Below are 18,411 nucleotides of genomic sequence, written 5' to 3'. Positions count from 1 at the left end.
CATTCCCTCTCCTACTGACATACAGCTGATGGCTCTCTAGTTCCCTGTTTATTCCCTTTGCTCCTTTCTGAAGCAGCAGGTAACATTTGCAAGCTTCCAATCTGCAGGAATCATTCCAGAAGCTGGAGTTTTGGGAAATGACCATTAATACATTGACCATCTATGTAGCCCTACTGCCAACAATTAATGAGCAGTAAATATTGGCCCAGTCAGTAATCCCCACATCCTGTGAATTAATTTTTTTTTAAAAAGTGACATTGACCACCACCTCAAACAGAAAATATTTATTGAAGGCTGCAAATAACTTGCAAATAGAATATTCAAGAGGTCTTTTAAAATTCTGGGGCGACTCCTATTTTACATGCCCTCTTGTTCTGGGCTTGCTCCTGCTGACGTGTGCTTGTACATTCTGTGCCGTCCTCCTTACTCCAGCTCCTTGGTAACTGCTCTGTGATGTCCATCATCCAACAACCTCTAGATTGACTAAGACTCTTCCTTCCCCACCATCAGCAATAGGGGAGTGTATTTCTCTAATATGCTCCATTTTCCCCCCCCCATCCCCCTTTGATTACCTGAAAGTCTACACTCCAGGTCACCTTTTATTTACATATGAATATCCCTTGACTTTCGTACTGCCTCATTCAGAGTAAGCTCTGAGTAGCAGTATCTCTGACACACCTGTTTTGTTTCAGTCAGCCAGGGCTCCCTGATTGGGGCTGTTAATCTGGTCCAATCAGGGAGTTCCTTCTGAGGTCTAGCTCGCTGACCCTGTTATAATCACCACAGCTGGGTCGTGCCTTGTTCTTCAGTCCTTGAGTGAATGTAGCCTTCTCTCTGGAAGTTCTCTACACAATCTAACCCTGTCACTGTTCCAGGGAATCTGCAGCACACCCCTTCCCAGACTAGTACATCCTTTGTTGCGGTGCCCAGAACGGAAGACAGTTACTCCAACCCTGACTTCATTCCTGAAAGTAGCGTTTCTGAACGTTTCCCCCACTGGGATTCCGTGTCCAGGCTAGAAGATGGTCAGGAGCCCGCGGCAAGAGCTTTAAGTGTTGTGTGTATTTCATTCCTACATTAAGCCATAGGAGCAGAAGTAGACCATTCAGCCCATCGAGTCTGTTCCACCATTCAATGAGATCATGGCTCTTCTGATAATCTTCAACTCCACTTTCCTGCCTTTTTCCTCCATAACCTTTGATTCCCTTAATGATGAACAATTTGTCCATTTTCAGCCTTGAATGCACTTAATGACCCAGCCTTTGCAGCCCTCTGCAGTAAAGAATTCCACAGATTCACTCCCCTAAGACAGAAGAAATTCATGCTCATCTTTGTCCTAAATAGGGTCCTCCTTATTTCTGAGGTGATGCCCTCTGGTCCTAGACTCTCCCATGGGGAAAAGAACCTTTCCACATCTCCCCTGACAAGTTTTCGAAGAGTCTTGTATGTTTCAATCAGATCAACTCTTATTTTTTAAAAGCTAGTGCTTCCAAATAAACCTATTGGACTATAACCTGCTGTTGTATAATTTTTAACTTTGGCCATCCCAGTCTAACACTGGCACCTCCAAGTCTTTTAAAATGCAGTGAGTACAGGCCCAACCCACTCAACCTTTCCTCCTATAGCTGGGATCAGCCTGGTGAATCTTCAAACGCGATCCATCTTTCTTTCCCAAATCCTTTCACAGTATTCCATCTGTGGACTAACTAGTGCCTTGATGTGTATTTTAAGAGTTGGAGATGGTGCATATTTGAACTGCAGATCACCTTCTCACAGCTGCTTATATCTGACCCTGCCCCAGGTATTTTCCCAGTGACTAGGGATGCTATCGACTTCCGGCTGTCGAAAAATGGCAGTGGAAATGCCATCATCATAGTAATCGGAGGAGCAGCCGAATCCCTGGACTGCAACCCTGGAAGGAACATGGTGACTCTCAAGAACCGCAAAGGGTTTGTGAAGATAGCACTGCAGAATGGGTAAGGAATTCTCTCCTTTTGGGTTGGACCCCATGCCTGACGACAGGCATGAGGTCACTATTGTACATGTCCAACAATCCTCTTAACCACCAACCCCTCTGAGCTTTCGCTCTCTCGCTCTCTCTGATTTGTGTTCCGTTCTATCTGGACACAGCCACATTCCTGTGTCTCTGGAGTCACATGTAAGCCAGACAGGGTGAGGATGGTACATTAGCTGGAAGTGGGAGCTGGAGGATGCAAAGAGGTCTAGGCGAGTTAGTGATGGGCAAGACACTGGCAGGTGGCAGATAATCCAAAATGTTGATTTTTTTTTTCCCCTTTGGCAAGAAGGATAGGAAATTCACTTTGGTTCACAAACAGCTAGGTCATTGGTGAGGCCTCTTCAGAAGTGCTGTGTCCAGTTCTAGTCACCCTGCTACAGGAAGGATATTAAGTTGGAGAGGGTTTAGAAGAGATTTACCAGGGTGTTGCTCGTACTGGAGGGTTGGAGTTATATGGAAAAGCTGGTTAGGCTGGGATTTTTTTGACTGGAGGTGTGGGAGGTTGAGAGGTGACCTCATAGAGGTTTATGTAATCGTTTAGGCATAAGTAAGATGAATGTCTGGTGTCTTTACCCTAAGATTGGGGATTTCAAGTCTAGGGGGCATATTTTTAAGATGAGAGGAGAAAAATTTTAAAAAGACATGAGGGGCAACTTTTTTATGCAGTGGTTGGTTTGTGTGTAGAATGAACTTCAAAACAAAGTCGTGGCTGCAGGTACAGTTACAATGTTTAAAAGATATTTAAACAAGTACATGAATAAGAGAGGTTTTGGGGAGATATGAGCCAAGCACAGCTAGGTGGGACTAGTTTAGTTGGGAACATCGGAGTGGACCAGTTGGATTGAAGGATGTTTTTCCATGCTGTATGATTGTACAAAACATTTAGTTCTGCACCTCCAGTAAGGTCAGTGCAGCCTAAAGAGAACCATTTGTAAAGCCTCCAAATCCCGTTGAGAATTTTGCAGGTTATTAAAACTGAGAAAGTTTAAGCTCTCAGATTTGTGAAAGGCTCGTGTCAGCAGACTTTGAAGGAATGTTTCCATCGCCTCTAGCAAAGAAACTGGAAGGAGTCTGTTGACTAGAAACTTGGAGTTGAGATAGAATTAATCTAAATTTGTTTAATATATCACTACAGCTCCATGACACTGTAACCCTTTTGCTATAAATTCTTTGTCTTATGGTCTGGTTTCCCAACCAACTGATGAAAGAGCAGTACTCTGAAAGCTAGTGCTTCCAAATAAACGTGTTGCACTATAACCTGGTGTTGTGTGATTTTTAACTTTGTCCACCCAAGTCCAACACCGGCTCTTCCACATTATGTAAATAATGAGTGACTTGGTAACGCGATACCAGCCTCTGTGCAGTTATTTCAGTGTTAAATCAGGGATCTGACTTACATAGAACTGCCATCTAATGGGGAAGACCAAAATCAGAGCAAACCGATACAATAAAAGCAAAATATTACAAATGCCAGAAATCTGAAATTAAAAACAGAAAGTTCACGAGAAACGCAACAAGCCTGGCAGCATTTGTGGTGGGAAAAACAATGTTTCAAGTCTGATATGACTCTTCTCCAGAACTTTTTGAGTCACACGGCCCTCTCCACAGATGCTGACAGACCCTGCTGAGTTTCTGCAATGCTTCTGCAAATAGATACAATCTTCCTTTTATTGAGATTAGATGAATGTGAGAGAAATGTCTTTAAGATGCTCTCCTCAGCCTTATTCATTGATCAGACTCTCTGACTACCTCCCTCTAATGAGGGAAGGCTGTAGCCAAGTAGTAATATCTGGCTCATAATCTGACATTCCTAACATTTTGGGAACATGGGTTCAAATCCCACCATGGCAGGTGGTGAAATCGAATGCAATAATTTTAAAGATTCTGGAATTAAAACTAACCTAATAGCAACCATTGCTGATTGATATAAAAATGTTCACTAATGCCATTTAGAAAGGAGGTCTGCCCTCCTTACTCAGTTCAGCCTATATGTGACTCCAGACCCACAGCAATGACTCTTAACTGTTGTCTGAAATGGTCGACCAAACCACTCTGTTTAAGGGCAATCGTTAAATGTTGGCCATACTACATGAAAGTATAAAGGTGTGGCTGTGTGCCGAGCTTATTTTGATCATTTTTCTCTTCTCTGAAATGGTTTCGAATAAGTAATTATCTTAAGGGGGGTTATTGAGAGGGGCATTATTGGGCTGTACAGTGGTTAGCACCGCTGCCTCACAGCGCTAGGACCCAGGTTCAATTCCAGTCTTGCGCTACTGTTCGTGTGGAGTTTGCACACTCTCCACATATCTGCGTGGGTTTCCTTCAGGTGCTTCAGTTTTCTCCCACAGTCCAAGGCTGCCCAGGTTAGGTGGATGGGCCGTGGGAAATACAGGGCTACAGGAATAGGGTAGGGGTTGTGGATCTGGGTGGGTTGCTCTTTAGAGGGTCAGTGTGGACATGATTGGCTGCAAGGCCTATATCCACATTGTGGGGATTCTATGATTGTAAATGACAATTTTCTAAAATATTCTTTCCCTCCCACCCACCCCCCACCTCCCTTGACAGAGCCGATTTGGTCCCTGTTTACACTTTTGGTGAGAATGAAGTTTACCGTCAGGTTATCTTCAAGGAAGGCAGTTTGATGAGAGCGATACAGAAAAGGTTCCAGAAGCTGATTGGATTTGCCCCCTTGGTTTTCCAAGGCCGTGGGTTTTTCTCGAGCAATTCCTGGGGTCTCGTGCCTTACGCCAAGCCCATCAACACTGTGGGTAGGTTTCTTTCCCTCCAGATAGTGCTTTAATAAATGCAGAATTAACAGGGACGAAAATCACTGGACTATTAATAAAGATTCACGCAAACGTTGTACTGAGGAGGTGGTCGTAATGTCACTGGACTAGTAATACATAAACCACAGGCCAATACAACATAGAATATTACAGCAGTACAGGCCCTTCGGCCCTCCGATGTTGCGCCGACCTGTGGAACCAATCTGAAGCCCATCTATCCTACACTATTCCATTTTTATCCATAAGTCCATCCAATGACCAGTTAAATGCCCTTAAGGTAGGTAAGTCTACTATTGTTGCAGGCTGGCCGTTCCACGTCCTGAGTAAAGAAACTTCTGACATCTGTCCTATATCTATCACCCCTCAATTTAAAGCTATGTCCCCTCATGCTAGCCATCGCCATCTGAAGAAAAAGGTTCTCGCTGTCTAACCTATCTAACCCTCGGATCATCTTATGTCTCAATTAAGTCACCTCTCATCATCTTCTGTCTAATGTAAACAGCCTCAAGTCCTCAGCCTTTCCTCATAAGAACTTCCCTCCATACCAGGCAACATCCTAGTAAATCTTGTCTGAACCATTTCCAAAGCTTCCACATCCTTCCCACAAGGCGGTGACCAGAACCATACGCAATACTCCCAGTGTGGCCATACCAGAATCTTGTACAGCTTCAGCATGATCTCATGGTTCCAAAACTCAATCCCTCTACCAATAAAAGCTAACACACCAAATGTCTTAACAACCCTATCAACCTGGGTGAGGTTTTGGGAATCTATGTACATGGACACTGAGACCTTTTCTGCTCATCTACACTACCAAGAATCTTACCATTAGCCCAGTACTCTTTATTCCTATTACTCCTTCCAAAGTGAATCACTTCACACTTTTCCACATTAAACTCCATTTGCCCCCTCAGCCCAGCTCTGTAGCTTATCTATGTTCCTCTGTAACCTGCAACATCTTTTGGCACTGTCCACAACTCCACCGACCTTAGTATTATCCACGAATTTTCTAACCCATCCTTCTACGGCTTCATCCAGGTCATTGATAAAAATGACAAACAGCAATGGCCCTCAAACAGATCCTTGCAGTACACTGCTAGTAACTGAATTCCAGGATGAACATTTCCCATCAACCACCACCCGCTGTCGTCTTTCAGCCAGCCAATTTCTGATCCAAACTGCTAAATCACCCGCAATCCCATACCTCCATATTTTCTGCAGTAGCCTACTGTGAGGAACCTTATCAAATGTCTTACTGAAATCCATGTACACCACATCAACCGCTTTACCCTCCTCCCCCTGTTTGGTCAGATTTTTCAAAGAGCTCAATAAGGTTTGTGAGGCACGATCTAAGCTTCCCAAAACCATGCTGACTCTCCCTAATCAACCTATTCCTTTCTAGATGATTATAAATCCTATCACTTTACCCAGAGCATAAGTAAGGCTCACTGGTCTATAATTATCAGGCTTGTCCCTACTCCCCTTCTTGAACAAGGGGAAATCATTTGCTATCCTCAAGTCTTCTGGCACTATTCCTGTAGACAATAATGACCTAAAGATCAAAGCCAAAGATCTCCTGCCTAGCTTCCCAGAGAATCCTAGGATAAATCCCACCTTGCCCAGGGATCTTATTTATTTTCGCACTTGCCAGAATTGCTAACACCTCCTCCTTGTGAACCTCAATCCCATCTAGTCTAATAGCCTGTACCTTCATATTCTCTTTGATAACATTGTCTTTTTCCAGTGTGAATACCGACACAAAAATATTTGTTTAGCACTTCTCCTATCTCCTTGGACTCCACACACAACTTCCCACTACTGTCCTTGATTGGCCCTAATCTTACTCTAGTCATCTTTTAATCCTGATACACCTATAGAAAGCTTTAGGGTTTTCCTTGATCCTATCTGCCAACGACTTCTCATGTCCCCTCCTGGCTCCTCTTAGTTCTCTCTTTAGGTCCTTTCTGGCTAACTTGTAACTCTCACATGCCCTAACAGAGCCTTCATGTCTCATCTGAACATAAGCCTTCACGGTTCCCTCACTTGACCACTTCCTCCCTGCCTGACAGGTACATACTTATCAAGGACACTCAGTAGCTGTTCCTTGAACAAGCTTCACATTTCAACTGTACCCATCCTATGCACCCTAAATCTTGTCTAATGGCATCATAATTGCCTTTGCCCCAGTTATAGCTCTTGCCCTGTGGTATATACCTATCCCTTTCCGTTGCTACAGTAAAGGTAACCGAATTTTGATCATTATCACCAAAGTGCTCACCTACCTCCAAATCGAACACCTGGCCAGGTACATTACCCAGTTCCAAATCTAATGTGGCCTCACCCCTTGTTGGCCTGTCTACATACTGTCAGAAACCCTTCTGCACACATTGGACAAAAGCTGACCTATCTAAAGTACTTGAACTATAGTATTTCCAGTCAATATTTGGAAAGTTAAAGACCCCCATAACAACTACACTGTTACTTTCACTCCTATGCAGAATCATCTTTACAATCCTTTCCTCTACATCTCTGGTACTATTGGGAGGCCTATAGAAAGCTCCCAACAGGGTGACCTCCTTTCCTGTTTCTAACCTCAGCCCAGACTACATCAGTAAACAAATCCTCAAACGTCCCTTTTGCCACTGTCATGCTGTCCTTGACTAACGATGCCACACCGCCCCCTGCTTTACCATCTTCTGTTCTTACTGCAACATCTAAATCCTGGAACCTGCAACAACCATTCCTGTCCCTGCTCTATCCAAAATGGCCACAACATTGAAATCCCAGGTACCAACCCATGCTGCAGGTTCACCCACCTTATTCCGAATGCTACTGGCATTTAATAGACACACTTCAAACAGCCTTCCTGTCTGCCAGTGCACTCTTGTGACCTTGAAACCTCATTTCTGACCTCTCTACTCTCAACCTCCTATACACTGGAGCTATAATTCAGGTTCCCATTCCCTCTGCTGAATTAGTTTAAATTAGTTTAAATCTTCCTGAAGGGCACTAGCAAACCATCCCCCACCCCCAGGATATTGGTACCCCTCGGGTTCAGGTGTAGACCATCCTGTTTGTAGAGGTCCCACCTACCCCAGAATGAGCCCCAATTTTCCAGGTATCTGACTCCCTACCCCCTGCACCATCACCTTTTTAGATGGTCCTTTTTGGTTTGTAATCTCTTTTCTTTTTCTGGAAAGACTGCCGAATCACCTCCCTTCTCTACATTAAACTGCAATTGCCATCTGACCATCCACTCCACCAACCTATCCACGTTTTTCTTGAAATTGTGCACTGCCCACTCCAGATTTCACAAAGTTGCCAACTTTCGTGTCTTTTGCAAATTGTGAAAGATTGTGTACACCAAGTTCCACAACCTAGTGGGGGAGGGGTGGGGGTGGGTGGAGGGGTGTTGGTGACAATTGGAAGCCAGCAGATGCATGGAAGCTCCTGAACTGTGACTAATGCTTCAGCCATACCAAGCCCTGGCTACAGCACAGTACACCAGAGGCACCCCAAGGCTCAGGACAGAGATTGGTTTTGGAGGGCAGGTCATATTGTGGTCATAATGAGCAATGCCAAGGGATTAACTGCCAGCAGCAGTTAAACAGTTAGATTGTATTCCTCAGAATTTGGAAGATTGAACTAGGATTTGGTTGAAGTTTTCAAGAGATAATTGGGAGCAAAAAGGGAAACAAATTAGGAGAAACTGTTTCTGTGAGTTGGACTTTAAGGCCATGTTTAAAACTTAAAAATTAAAGGTGGTTCTTTCAGAGTTGAAATTTCTGAAACACTTTGAATGCTGAAGGGGTAGAGGTTTGTAACTTTGTGCAACTAGCAGCAGTTGTGTTAAATTAAAGTGATGGAAGGTGTCATCGATAGCGCTATCCAGCTATAAACTGCTGAGAGACACCACCAGGGCCACTCAGCTCCTGACCTCATTACAGCCTTGGTTCATACATGGACAAAAGAGCTCAATTCTAGAGGTGAGATAAGATGAGATAGTGGAAGACAGTAGTGCAATGCTACTATCACTGGTGCAGAAACCCAGGCTAATCTCTGCTGACACAGGTTCAAATCCCATTGCAGCCACTTGTGGAATTTGATTTCTGTGAGTGACTGCCCTTGACATCCCAGTGAGCATCGGACAGTGCTCAGGAATTCTAGTAAAAGTAGAGTCAATTTGGATTCGGGGGGTAAACCATCTGCTGGTTGGAGTCATCCCTGACACAAAGATGGTGGCTGCTGGAGTTCCGCCATTGCTGGTTTGGGCTGACAGAGGGCAAGTAACACTCATGTTGGGCAATGACCATCTCCAATAGGATAGAATTTAATCATTGTGACTTGACATTCAGTGGTGTTACCATCACTGAATACCACTCACCCCTCCATTATCAACATTGACCAGAAAATTAGGTCGGCACATCTTATACATACAGTGGCTACAAGAATAGATCAGAGACTAGGAATTCTGCAGTGCGTAGCTCCCAGTCCTCACTTTCTCCCTGTCCACCAACTGTAAAGCGCAAGTCAGAAATGTGATGGAATACTCTCCACTTGCCCAATGATTACAGCCCCAACAACACCCATGAAGCGTGACACCATCCAGGACAAAGCAGCACGCTTGATTGGCACCACATCCGCAAACATCCACTCCCTCCATCACTGACATGCAGTACTAGCAGTGTGTTCCATCAACAAGGTGCACTGCAGAAAAGTAGGAATGAGGAGTTAGTTCACATTTAAACCATGGTCTTGTTGAATGAAAGAATTAATTAAAATAGATGATCTGCCTATTATCACATTGTCATTGTGGAATCATGTTACATACAAACAGCGAATTGATTTATTGCATTAATCAGATGACAGTGAACGAGACCATGTTTTGTTCCTTGGACTTCAGCAGTTAAATTGAGAAGATTCTAGGAATGAGCTGCTTGAGGAAGTAGTGGAGGCAGGTACAATTACAACATTTAAAACGCATCTGGATGGGTATATAGATAGGAAGAGTTTAGAGGAATTTGGGCCAAATGCTGGCAAATAGGATTAGATTAATTAGGGATATCTATTTGGCATGGACGAGTTGGTCTGAAGGGTCTGTTTCTGTGCTGTACAACTCTATAACTGGGGAATATTCTGAGAATTAGGTCCAGACCATTCCAGAGTGATGTTAGGAAGCACTTGTACACACGCAAGGTTTGGTAGAGATTTGGAACTCTCTTCCAACAGGCAGGTGATGCTAGATCAGTTGTTAATTGTAAACCTTGCCTTTTTTTTATTATTAAGCAATGGTATGAAGGGATATGGGCCAAAGGCCGGTGTATGGAGTTAGGCCACAGATTAGCCATGATCTCATTGAGTAGTAGAACAGGCTCAAGGGGCTGAATGGTCTATTTATGTTCCTGATGAAGGGCTTATGCCTGAAATGTCAACTCTCCTGCTCCTTGGATGCTGCTTGACTTGCTGTGTTTTTCCAACACCACATTCTCGACTCACTTTCTCCTATTTATGTTCCTGTCTTACATTAGTTACCGTTTTACAATTTATTTAGTCTTCAAAACGGTTTCATTTGTCTGCCGAGTGGGTTTGTGGACAGTCCTGCAATCACATGAGGCGCTATATTAATGCAAGTGCTGGCTCTCTCTTTGGCAAGACTGACCAAACATCCTTTTCTTTCTCTTGCAGTCGGGGAACCAATTACAGTTCCACGGATTGAGAACCCTAGTCCTGAGGAGGTAGACAGCTATCACAACATGTACATCTGCTCCCTCATCAAACTGTTCAATAAGTACAAGACCAAGTTTGGCTGCAGCGAAATGGATCGGCTGGAGGTGATTTAAGGCACTTTTGTTGCAAACACCTGGTGCCCATTTGTTGGGATCCCTCTGGAAGATGAGGAACCCTTTCAGCAGTTTCACCACTAAAGTTCAAAACTTACTAAAATTCTGCCACACCTGGACTACTGAATATCGAAAGGAAATCTTTTTTTAAAAACAACAGCTACAAAAAAAAGAAAATTATTTTCATCAAGGAACATTCTTGCCAAATTTAACATCTTAACTTGCTGGTGATTTTTAAAATTATATATAATCTATCGACACCTGTTTAATCTCTTTTTATATAACAGGATTAGTAACAAATCGATATTTGGTTTTTGAACAATAAGTGGAGAAATGTTTAAAATGCACAAACAATGCAAAAATGCCAATGTATTCGATTATCTGATAGCTTTTTGTATCTTGGCTATTTCGTTGAATTTCTATAGCAGCCCTTTTGTAATTGGAAGGGAGGAAAAACAGACTTTTTTTGTGTATGGGAGAAGTGTGTTGCTTGGTCAGGTTCAGTGTTAGAATGACAATTAGCACTATGACGTGGTAATTGTGCAATAAGATAACTTCTACAGCTCTGCCAAAACGTGTGGAGTCCTGACTGGAATCTTTTGCGAATCTGGCTTCAAGCGCAAGTCAAGGTCAGACAGGATGGCGATGGTTAATCTGCAAGCCTGCAGTAGAAAGAAAAGAAAACAGTTCTGTGTTTGGGATCAGAATAATCTGGGGACTCTTGGATGTCTGAAACAAATTGCCGGAGAAACTCTGTGGTTGTGGCAGCATCTGTGGAAAGAGAAAGTTAACGTTTTGAGTCCACTGATGACTCTTCAGAACTGCAGGTAGCTAGGGGAAAGATGCGGAAGATAGTGGATGAAAGGAATGAGTGGATAGGGAGCACAGAGCGAGACAAAAGGTGAGGATAACAGTTGGTTGATAAAGGGATTAGTGATCATAAGCCAGGGCACAAGAGAAACTAAATAGGTCATTATGGGTGAGTGAATGTAAGTGGGTGAAAATGGGTTCATTTGAGCTGAAGGCACCCCATTTTATGACTGAATCTGGGGTAATAGACGTTAAAAAATGTCTTCATGTTCTAAAGTTATTAAACTTGATATAGAATCCAGAAGGCTGCAGGTTCCCCAAGTGGAAGATGAGATGTTGTTTCTCTGTCCTGCAGAGTCCACCTCACCTGGAACACTGCAGCAGGCCTGAGACACAAATGCTGGCCGGCGAGCACAGCTCTGTTTCCGCTTCACAGATGCTGCCTGACCTGCTGTGTTTCTCCAGCAATCGCTGATTGTCTTGTGATGCTCTTAGTTTCTTGCCTTCAAGTTGCTGTTGTCAGCAGCTGCCTTCTGTTTGTGCAGCCAGCAGGAGGTGCTGCAGTTGCCATGACTGTCTCAATGGGAAAATGACTGAGCTGTGATTCTCTAACCACATGCACCTGGACATGGGGTGCCCCTGGATTGACCTGTGTTTGGAATAACACAGAATGAGTAGTTATGTTCATGGTGAAAACAAAAGGGGAGAGAGAACATTTAGGTCTCAAATACTTATGGAGGGGGAGCAAAAATAGAGCTGAACTTTCTTGCTCGCTCTCTTTCTCGCTCACTCTCTTTCTCGCTCTTTTTTTCTCTTTTTTTTATTCTCTCTTTTTCTTTCTCTCTCTCTCCCTCTTTTCTCTGTCCCTCTGAAGCAATTTGATAGAAGGATCCAATTGATTCAAATTTGCACAATGTTTCTCACAAGGGTTCAGCACAGCACCAATAGAGACATTCCAACAAGCTTTTAAAATACTTTTTATGACAATGTGTTTACAGCTCGCTATTTGAAGCAAAGCCATATTGTAACATCTTTTTTAACTCTAATTTTAAATGAACTGTATAAAATTGGTTTCTGAGTGACTGTGGTGATTTGGAAACAGGTGAAAGACCCTGCTTTGTGGTGCCCGGTGTTCAAACAGTTTCAATATTTTTCTGCTTTTGCCTTTCACCACTTTTCCCCCCATCTTGTCTTAACCTCTTTTCCCCACCCCACTCCCTCCACAGTTACACCACAAGTTGACAAAACAGATTTTTGTACCATATTGTGGAGTCAAAATAAAAGTGTTTTTTTTAAAAAAAAGCAAACCTAGTTAATGTTAACTAGTGCTTGATTTCGATTTTTGAAGAGCATTCATGTTAATGACCCAAGAAAACAGCATTGACAAGTTCCTTAGTCAACGAAGCAGTCCATGTTGGATGAAAGCAATTGGGAGTGTTCTCCTGGGAGAGAAGAAGGCTGAGGAAAGATTTGATGGAGGTTTTCAAATCAGTGGGCTGGATAGAGTGGATAGGGAGAAGCTGTTCCTGCTTGTAAAAGGCTGTAGAACAAAAGGCATGATTTGGAGATGCTGGTGTTGGACTGGGGTGTACAAAGTTAGAAATCGCACAACACCAGGTTCAACAGCTTCAACACCAATTGTTAAAGTGTGCTTGAGAATGTAACTTTTTTTTAAAAAAAGTTTTGCAATTTACATATGAAAAAACTGATACTAACATGGTCATTCTAAAAGATGAGAGACTTCACAAACAATTAGGATCTTTTTCAAGCTATAACTTCAGTTACATCACACTGGGAAATTTTGCTATAAATTCTGTGTCTTACAATCTTACTCTCCACAATCGCCTGATGAAGGAGCAGCGCTCTGAAAGCTAGTGCTTCCAAATAAACCTGTTGGACTATAACCCGAACAACAAAATAGTGCGCAAAAGAAGCCAGGGTGAAGTGAGAAAATACTTTTGCACCCGGCGAGTAGTTAGGGTGTGGGATGCACGGCCTGGCAATGTGGTGGGGACAGGTTTAACTGAGACAGTCCAAGGGCATTGGATGGTTATTTAGATAGAAATGGCGTGCAGAAATATGGGGGGAGGTAAGAGATTGACCCTAAACAGCCAGTACAGGCACAATGGGCTGACTAGCCTCTTTCTGAGCTGTAACAATCCTGTAATTCTGTTTCTGCACACAACTGCATTCAGAACGGGGCTGGTTGATGCTTCCATGTTATTTATGAATATTCAACTCTGGAACAGAAGGTGGCCATTTGGTGTCTCAAGTCTGCTCCATTGTGCAAAATGATCATGGCTTGCCTGATTTGTAACTCCACGTTCCTGACCCCCTTTTCACCCCTCCATCACCCTTTCGTGCCCTTTTTTAAAAAAAATTCTATCTTTGCCTTAAAACTATTTGGAGCTCACTACCTTTGAGTTCCAAATGTACTTGTAGAACATAGAACAGTACAGCACAGGAACAGGCCCTTTGGCCCATGATGTTGTGCTGAGCAGGACGTCAAATTAAACTAATCCCTTTTGCCTACCCTTGCTCCACATCCCTCCATTCCTTGCATATCCATGTGTTATCTAAAAGCCCCCAAATGCCCCTATCGTATCTGCCTCCAAACCCACCCACCCCCACCTCCTGGCATAACGATACACACTCTTATCACTCTGTTTTAAAAACAAAACTTGACCCTCATGGCTCCTTTAAACTACCCCCCCGCCCCCTCTTGCCTTCATTTATGGGGGAAAATTCTGGCGGAATGGTGGCACAGTGGTTAGCACTGCTGCCTCACAGCGCCAGAGACCCGGGTTCAATTCCTGGCTCAGGTGACTGTGCAAACTCCACACAGCCATTCTCCCCGTGTCTGCGTGGGTTTCCTCCCACTGTCCAAAGATGTGCAGGTCAGGTGAATTGGTCATGCCAAATTGCCTGTAGTGTTAGGTGTAGGGGTATGGGTGGGTTGTGGGTCGGTGTGGACTTGTTGGGCCGAAGGGCCTGTTTCCACACTGTAAGTAATCTAATCTAAAAAAAAATTTCTGTCTGACATGGGTGAGCCCCTATTCTTAAGCAGTGACCCTGTAGTTCTAGTTTTTCCCACAAGGGGGAAGTATCCTGGTGTTCTTGGTCTTTCACCTGCTTCATCACTGACCTTCCTTCATCACGTGGCAAGTAACATTTGTGCTGTCAAGCTTTAACTTCAAGTCTTTTGAAGTGGATGTTGAAGGTGCATATTCCATCTCGACCAGCAGTGTTTGCCAACTACAAGATGTGCTGCAACAACTCACTAAGACTGATTAGACAGCACCTTCCAAACCCACGACCACTTCCATCTAGAAGGACAAGGGCAGCAGATACACGAGAACACCACCCCCTGCAAGTTCCCCTCTGAGTCACTCCCCATCCTGACTTGGAAATATATCGCTGATCCTTCATCGTCACTAGGTCAAAACCTGGAATTCCCTCCTAAGAGCATTGTGGGTCTACCTACAGTGCACGGACTACAGCGGTTCAAGAAGGCAGCTCACCACCACCTTCTCAAGGAGTGACTAGGGCTGAATAACCATTACCTATCTCTCAGTGATAGCCCAATCCTCCACACACATCTTGGTTTTAAATATTGTTGGATCTGTCTACTTCTTTAAAACCATCCTTGCAGACGATCTACTTGTCTTGGAGGCCTTTGTCGGCACGAGCTTACTTCTCAAAGGGGCAGGACCTATCCCCATAGTCCCTCAACTAACATCAGTAAACGAAATGATCTGGTGGGAGCTCACTGTGCACTGATTGGCTGCCACATTTCCAACATTGCAAGACTTCAAAAAAATAATTCATTGATTGTGAAGCATTTGGAACATCCTCTGGTGGCTGCCGATAGGTGCTATATAAATATAAGTTCTTTCTTATATGACAGACAGCAACTGCAGCTGAAGTCAGGGTGGGTTGCAATGATGGAGTAGTAATGTCATTATGCTAATAACCCAGAGTCCCAGGACAAGGAACTGAGTTCATATCCCACCAAAGCAGCTGGTGGCACTTCTGTTTAATTAATAAATCTGGAACCAATAATTAGTCTCAGTGAGGGTGACCGTGACACGAGTGGTTATTATAAAATGTCTTCTGCTGCTCCAGACCCACAGCAATGTAATTGACTCTGTGACTCTGAACAGTCCTCTGAAATGGCCCAAGCAAGATGCTCAACTCCAGGGCGACAAGGAATGTGCAGCAAAACACTGGCCAAGCCAGTGACACCTACATCCCAAGAAAGAATATTGAACAGGCCTACCCATATGAGGTGTGTCTCAATGATGTTACTATATTAAAAGATCAAATCACTGCTGTTTTGGCTGTTTGAAACAGATCAGAAGGGAATGCATTGGAGAAGCAATTTATAAAAGGATCAATGTGAGGTATTGCATTTTGTAAAAAACACAAACGGGCAGGACTTATACAACTCAGTGTCGGGCCCTGGGGAGTCGAATGGAACAGAGAAACCTAGGGGTGCGGGTAGATAATTCTTTGGAATTTGTATCACGTAGAAGACTGGTTAAGAAGGCATTTAGCACACTTGCCTTCATTGCTCAGACCTTTGAGTATAGGAGTGAGGACGTCATGCTGGGGTTGTACAGGACATTGGTGAGGCCTCTTCTGAATGACTAGGGCTGAATAACCACTACCTGTCTGTCAGTGATAACCCAATCCCACAAATAAGTCTGGTCACTCTGTAATAGGAAGGATATTATTAAATTGGAGAGAAAACATTTCTGAGGATTTTATGGGGATTGGAAGGTTTCAGTTTTCGTCAGAGGCTGGATAGGCTGGGACTATTTCTACTGGAGCGTAGGAGGTTGAGGGGTGATCTTAGAGAGGTTTATAAAATCATGAGGAGCATAGATAAGGTGGAGAGCAAAGGTCTGTTCCTCAGAGTGGGGGAGTCCAAAACTCGAGGACATGTTTTTACAGTGAGAGAGGAAAGATTTAAAAGGGACCTGAGGGGCAACATTTTCACACAAAGGGTGGTTTGTATGTGGAGTGAACTGCCAGAGGAAGTTGTAGATCCAGGTACAGTTACAACATTGAAAGACATTTGCACAGGTACATGAATAGGAAATGTTCAGAGGGATATGGGCCAAATGCCAGCAAATGGGAAACTGGTTGGCGTGGACAAGTTGGACAGAAGGGTCTATGCTGTATGACTCTATAACAGTACTATTTAAATGGAGAAAAACTGCAACACAAAGGGACCTGGGGGAGCTTGTGCATGAAACCCAGAAAGATAGCACACAGAGGCAGCAGGGAATCAGGAAGGTTAATGGATTGTTGGCCCTTACTTCAAGGGGGTTGGAGTATAAGAGTAGGGAAGTCTTACTGTAACTGTACAAGGTGCTGGGCAGATCTGGAGCACTGCGAGCAGTTTTGCTTCCTTATTTAAGGAAAGGTATCATTTCATCAGAGAAGGTTCACTAGGATGATCCCTGGGATGGGAGGGATTGCCTTATGAGCAAAGGCTAAACAGATTAGGACTTTACTCCCTGCAGTCCAGAACAATGAGAGGTGATCTCATTGATATGTATAAAATTCTTAAGTGGCGTGAAAGGGTCAATGCTGAGAGGAAGTTTCTCCTCATGAGAGAGTCTAAGACCAGAGGGCACAGTCTCAGAATAAAAGGGCACCAATTTCAGACTGAGATGGGGAGGAATTTCTTCTCTCAGAGATGTGTGGGTTTTTGGAACTCCTTGCCACAGAAAGCTGTGGGGGCAGAGTCCTTGGGTATATTTAAGACTGAGACAGATTCTTGATCAGTCAGGGAATCGAGGATTATGGGGAAAGGGCAGGAAAGAGGATGTGAGGAATATGGTATCAGCCATGAACCTATTGAATGGGGGAGCAGGTTCGAGGGGCTGAATGGCCTACTCCTGTTCCTATTTCTTATGGTCTAAATAGATAGGAAGAAGCCATTCCCACTCATAAAAGAAAAATAACGAGAGAGCATCATTTTAAATTGATGTACAAATGGAGCAAGGGCGAAGTGAGAAAATCCTTTTCACCCAGCAAGTAGTTAGGGTTTGGGAGTGCACTGTCTGGAAATGTGGGGGAGGTGGATTCAATTAAGGCATTCAAGAGGGGCATTAGCTAATTATTGGATGGAAATGGTGTAGAAGGGGACTGTTTCTGAACAAAGAAACTTTAGAGCGCAGGTTCATAGCTCCTTGAAAGTGGAGTCGCAGGGAGATAGGATAGTGAAGAAGGTGTTTGGTATGCTTTCCTTTATTGGTCAGAGTATTGAGTACGTGAGTTGGGAGGTCATGTTGCGGCTGTACATGACATTGTCTAGACCCCTTTTGGAGTATTGCATGCAATTCTGGACTCCCTGCTATAGGAAGCAGGTTCTTAAACTTGAAAGGATTCAGCGAAGATTTACAGTGATGTTGCCAGGGTTGGAGGCTTTGAGCTTTCAGCAGAGACTGAACAGGCTGGGGTTATTTTCCCTGGAAAGTCAGAGACTGAGGTTATAGAGGTTTATAGAGTGACTTTATAGAGGTTTATAAAATGATGAGGGACATCAATTTGGTGAATAAGCAAGGTCTTTTCCCTGGGGTGGGGGAGTCCAGAACTAGAGGGCATAGGTTGAGAGTGAGAGGGGAAATATATAAAAGGGACCCAAGGGGCAACTTTTTCATGCAGAGGGTAGTATGTGTACGGAATGAGCTACCAGAGGATATTCAACATAGACATCTAATACAAACCCACCGACTCCCACAGCTGCCTGGATTCCACCTCCTCCCACCCTACCTCCTGTAAAAGCACTATCCTTTTTTCCCAATTCTTCCACCTCCACAACACCTGCTCCCAGGAGGATCAGTTCCTACACAATACATACCAGATGGCCTCCTTCTTTAAAGACAGCAATTTCCCCTCCCACATAGTAGATGATGCCCTCCAACACATCTAATCCACTTCCCGC

At 43.8% G+C, this 18,411-nt stretch overlaps 1 protein-coding gene across 1 annotated transcript in view; it reads left to right on the top strand.

Annotated features, from left to right (window-relative positions):
• dgat2 (diacylglycerol O-acyltransferase 2) overlaps positions 1-12,749 on the top strand; it is a 72,228-nt gene extending 59,479 nt beyond the window's left edge. The window contains exons 6-8 of the mRNA XM_072576796.1: positions 1,802-1,976; positions 4,583-4,785; positions 10,489-12,749. Of these exons, the coding sequence (XP_072432897.1) occupies positions 1,802-1,976; positions 4,583-4,785; positions 10,489-10,643 (533 nt within the window). The 3' untranslated portion in view covers positions 10,644-12,749. The remainder of the gene's footprint in view (positions 1-1,801; positions 1,977-4,582; positions 4,786-10,488) is intronic.
• The last annotated feature ends 5,662 nt before the right edge of the window (positions 12,750-18,411 follow it).

This window comes from Chiloscyllium punctatum, chromosome 9, assembly GCF_047496795.1.
Source record: "Chiloscyllium punctatum isolate Juve2018m chromosome 9, sChiPun1.3, whole genome shotgun sequence".
Classification (NCBI taxonomy): Eukaryota; Metazoa; Chordata; class Chondrichthyes; order Orectolobiformes; family Hemiscylliidae; genus Chiloscyllium; species Chiloscyllium punctatum.
Note: the sequence above shows the minus strand (reverse complement) of the source record. Positions and strands in the feature narration are given on the sequence as shown.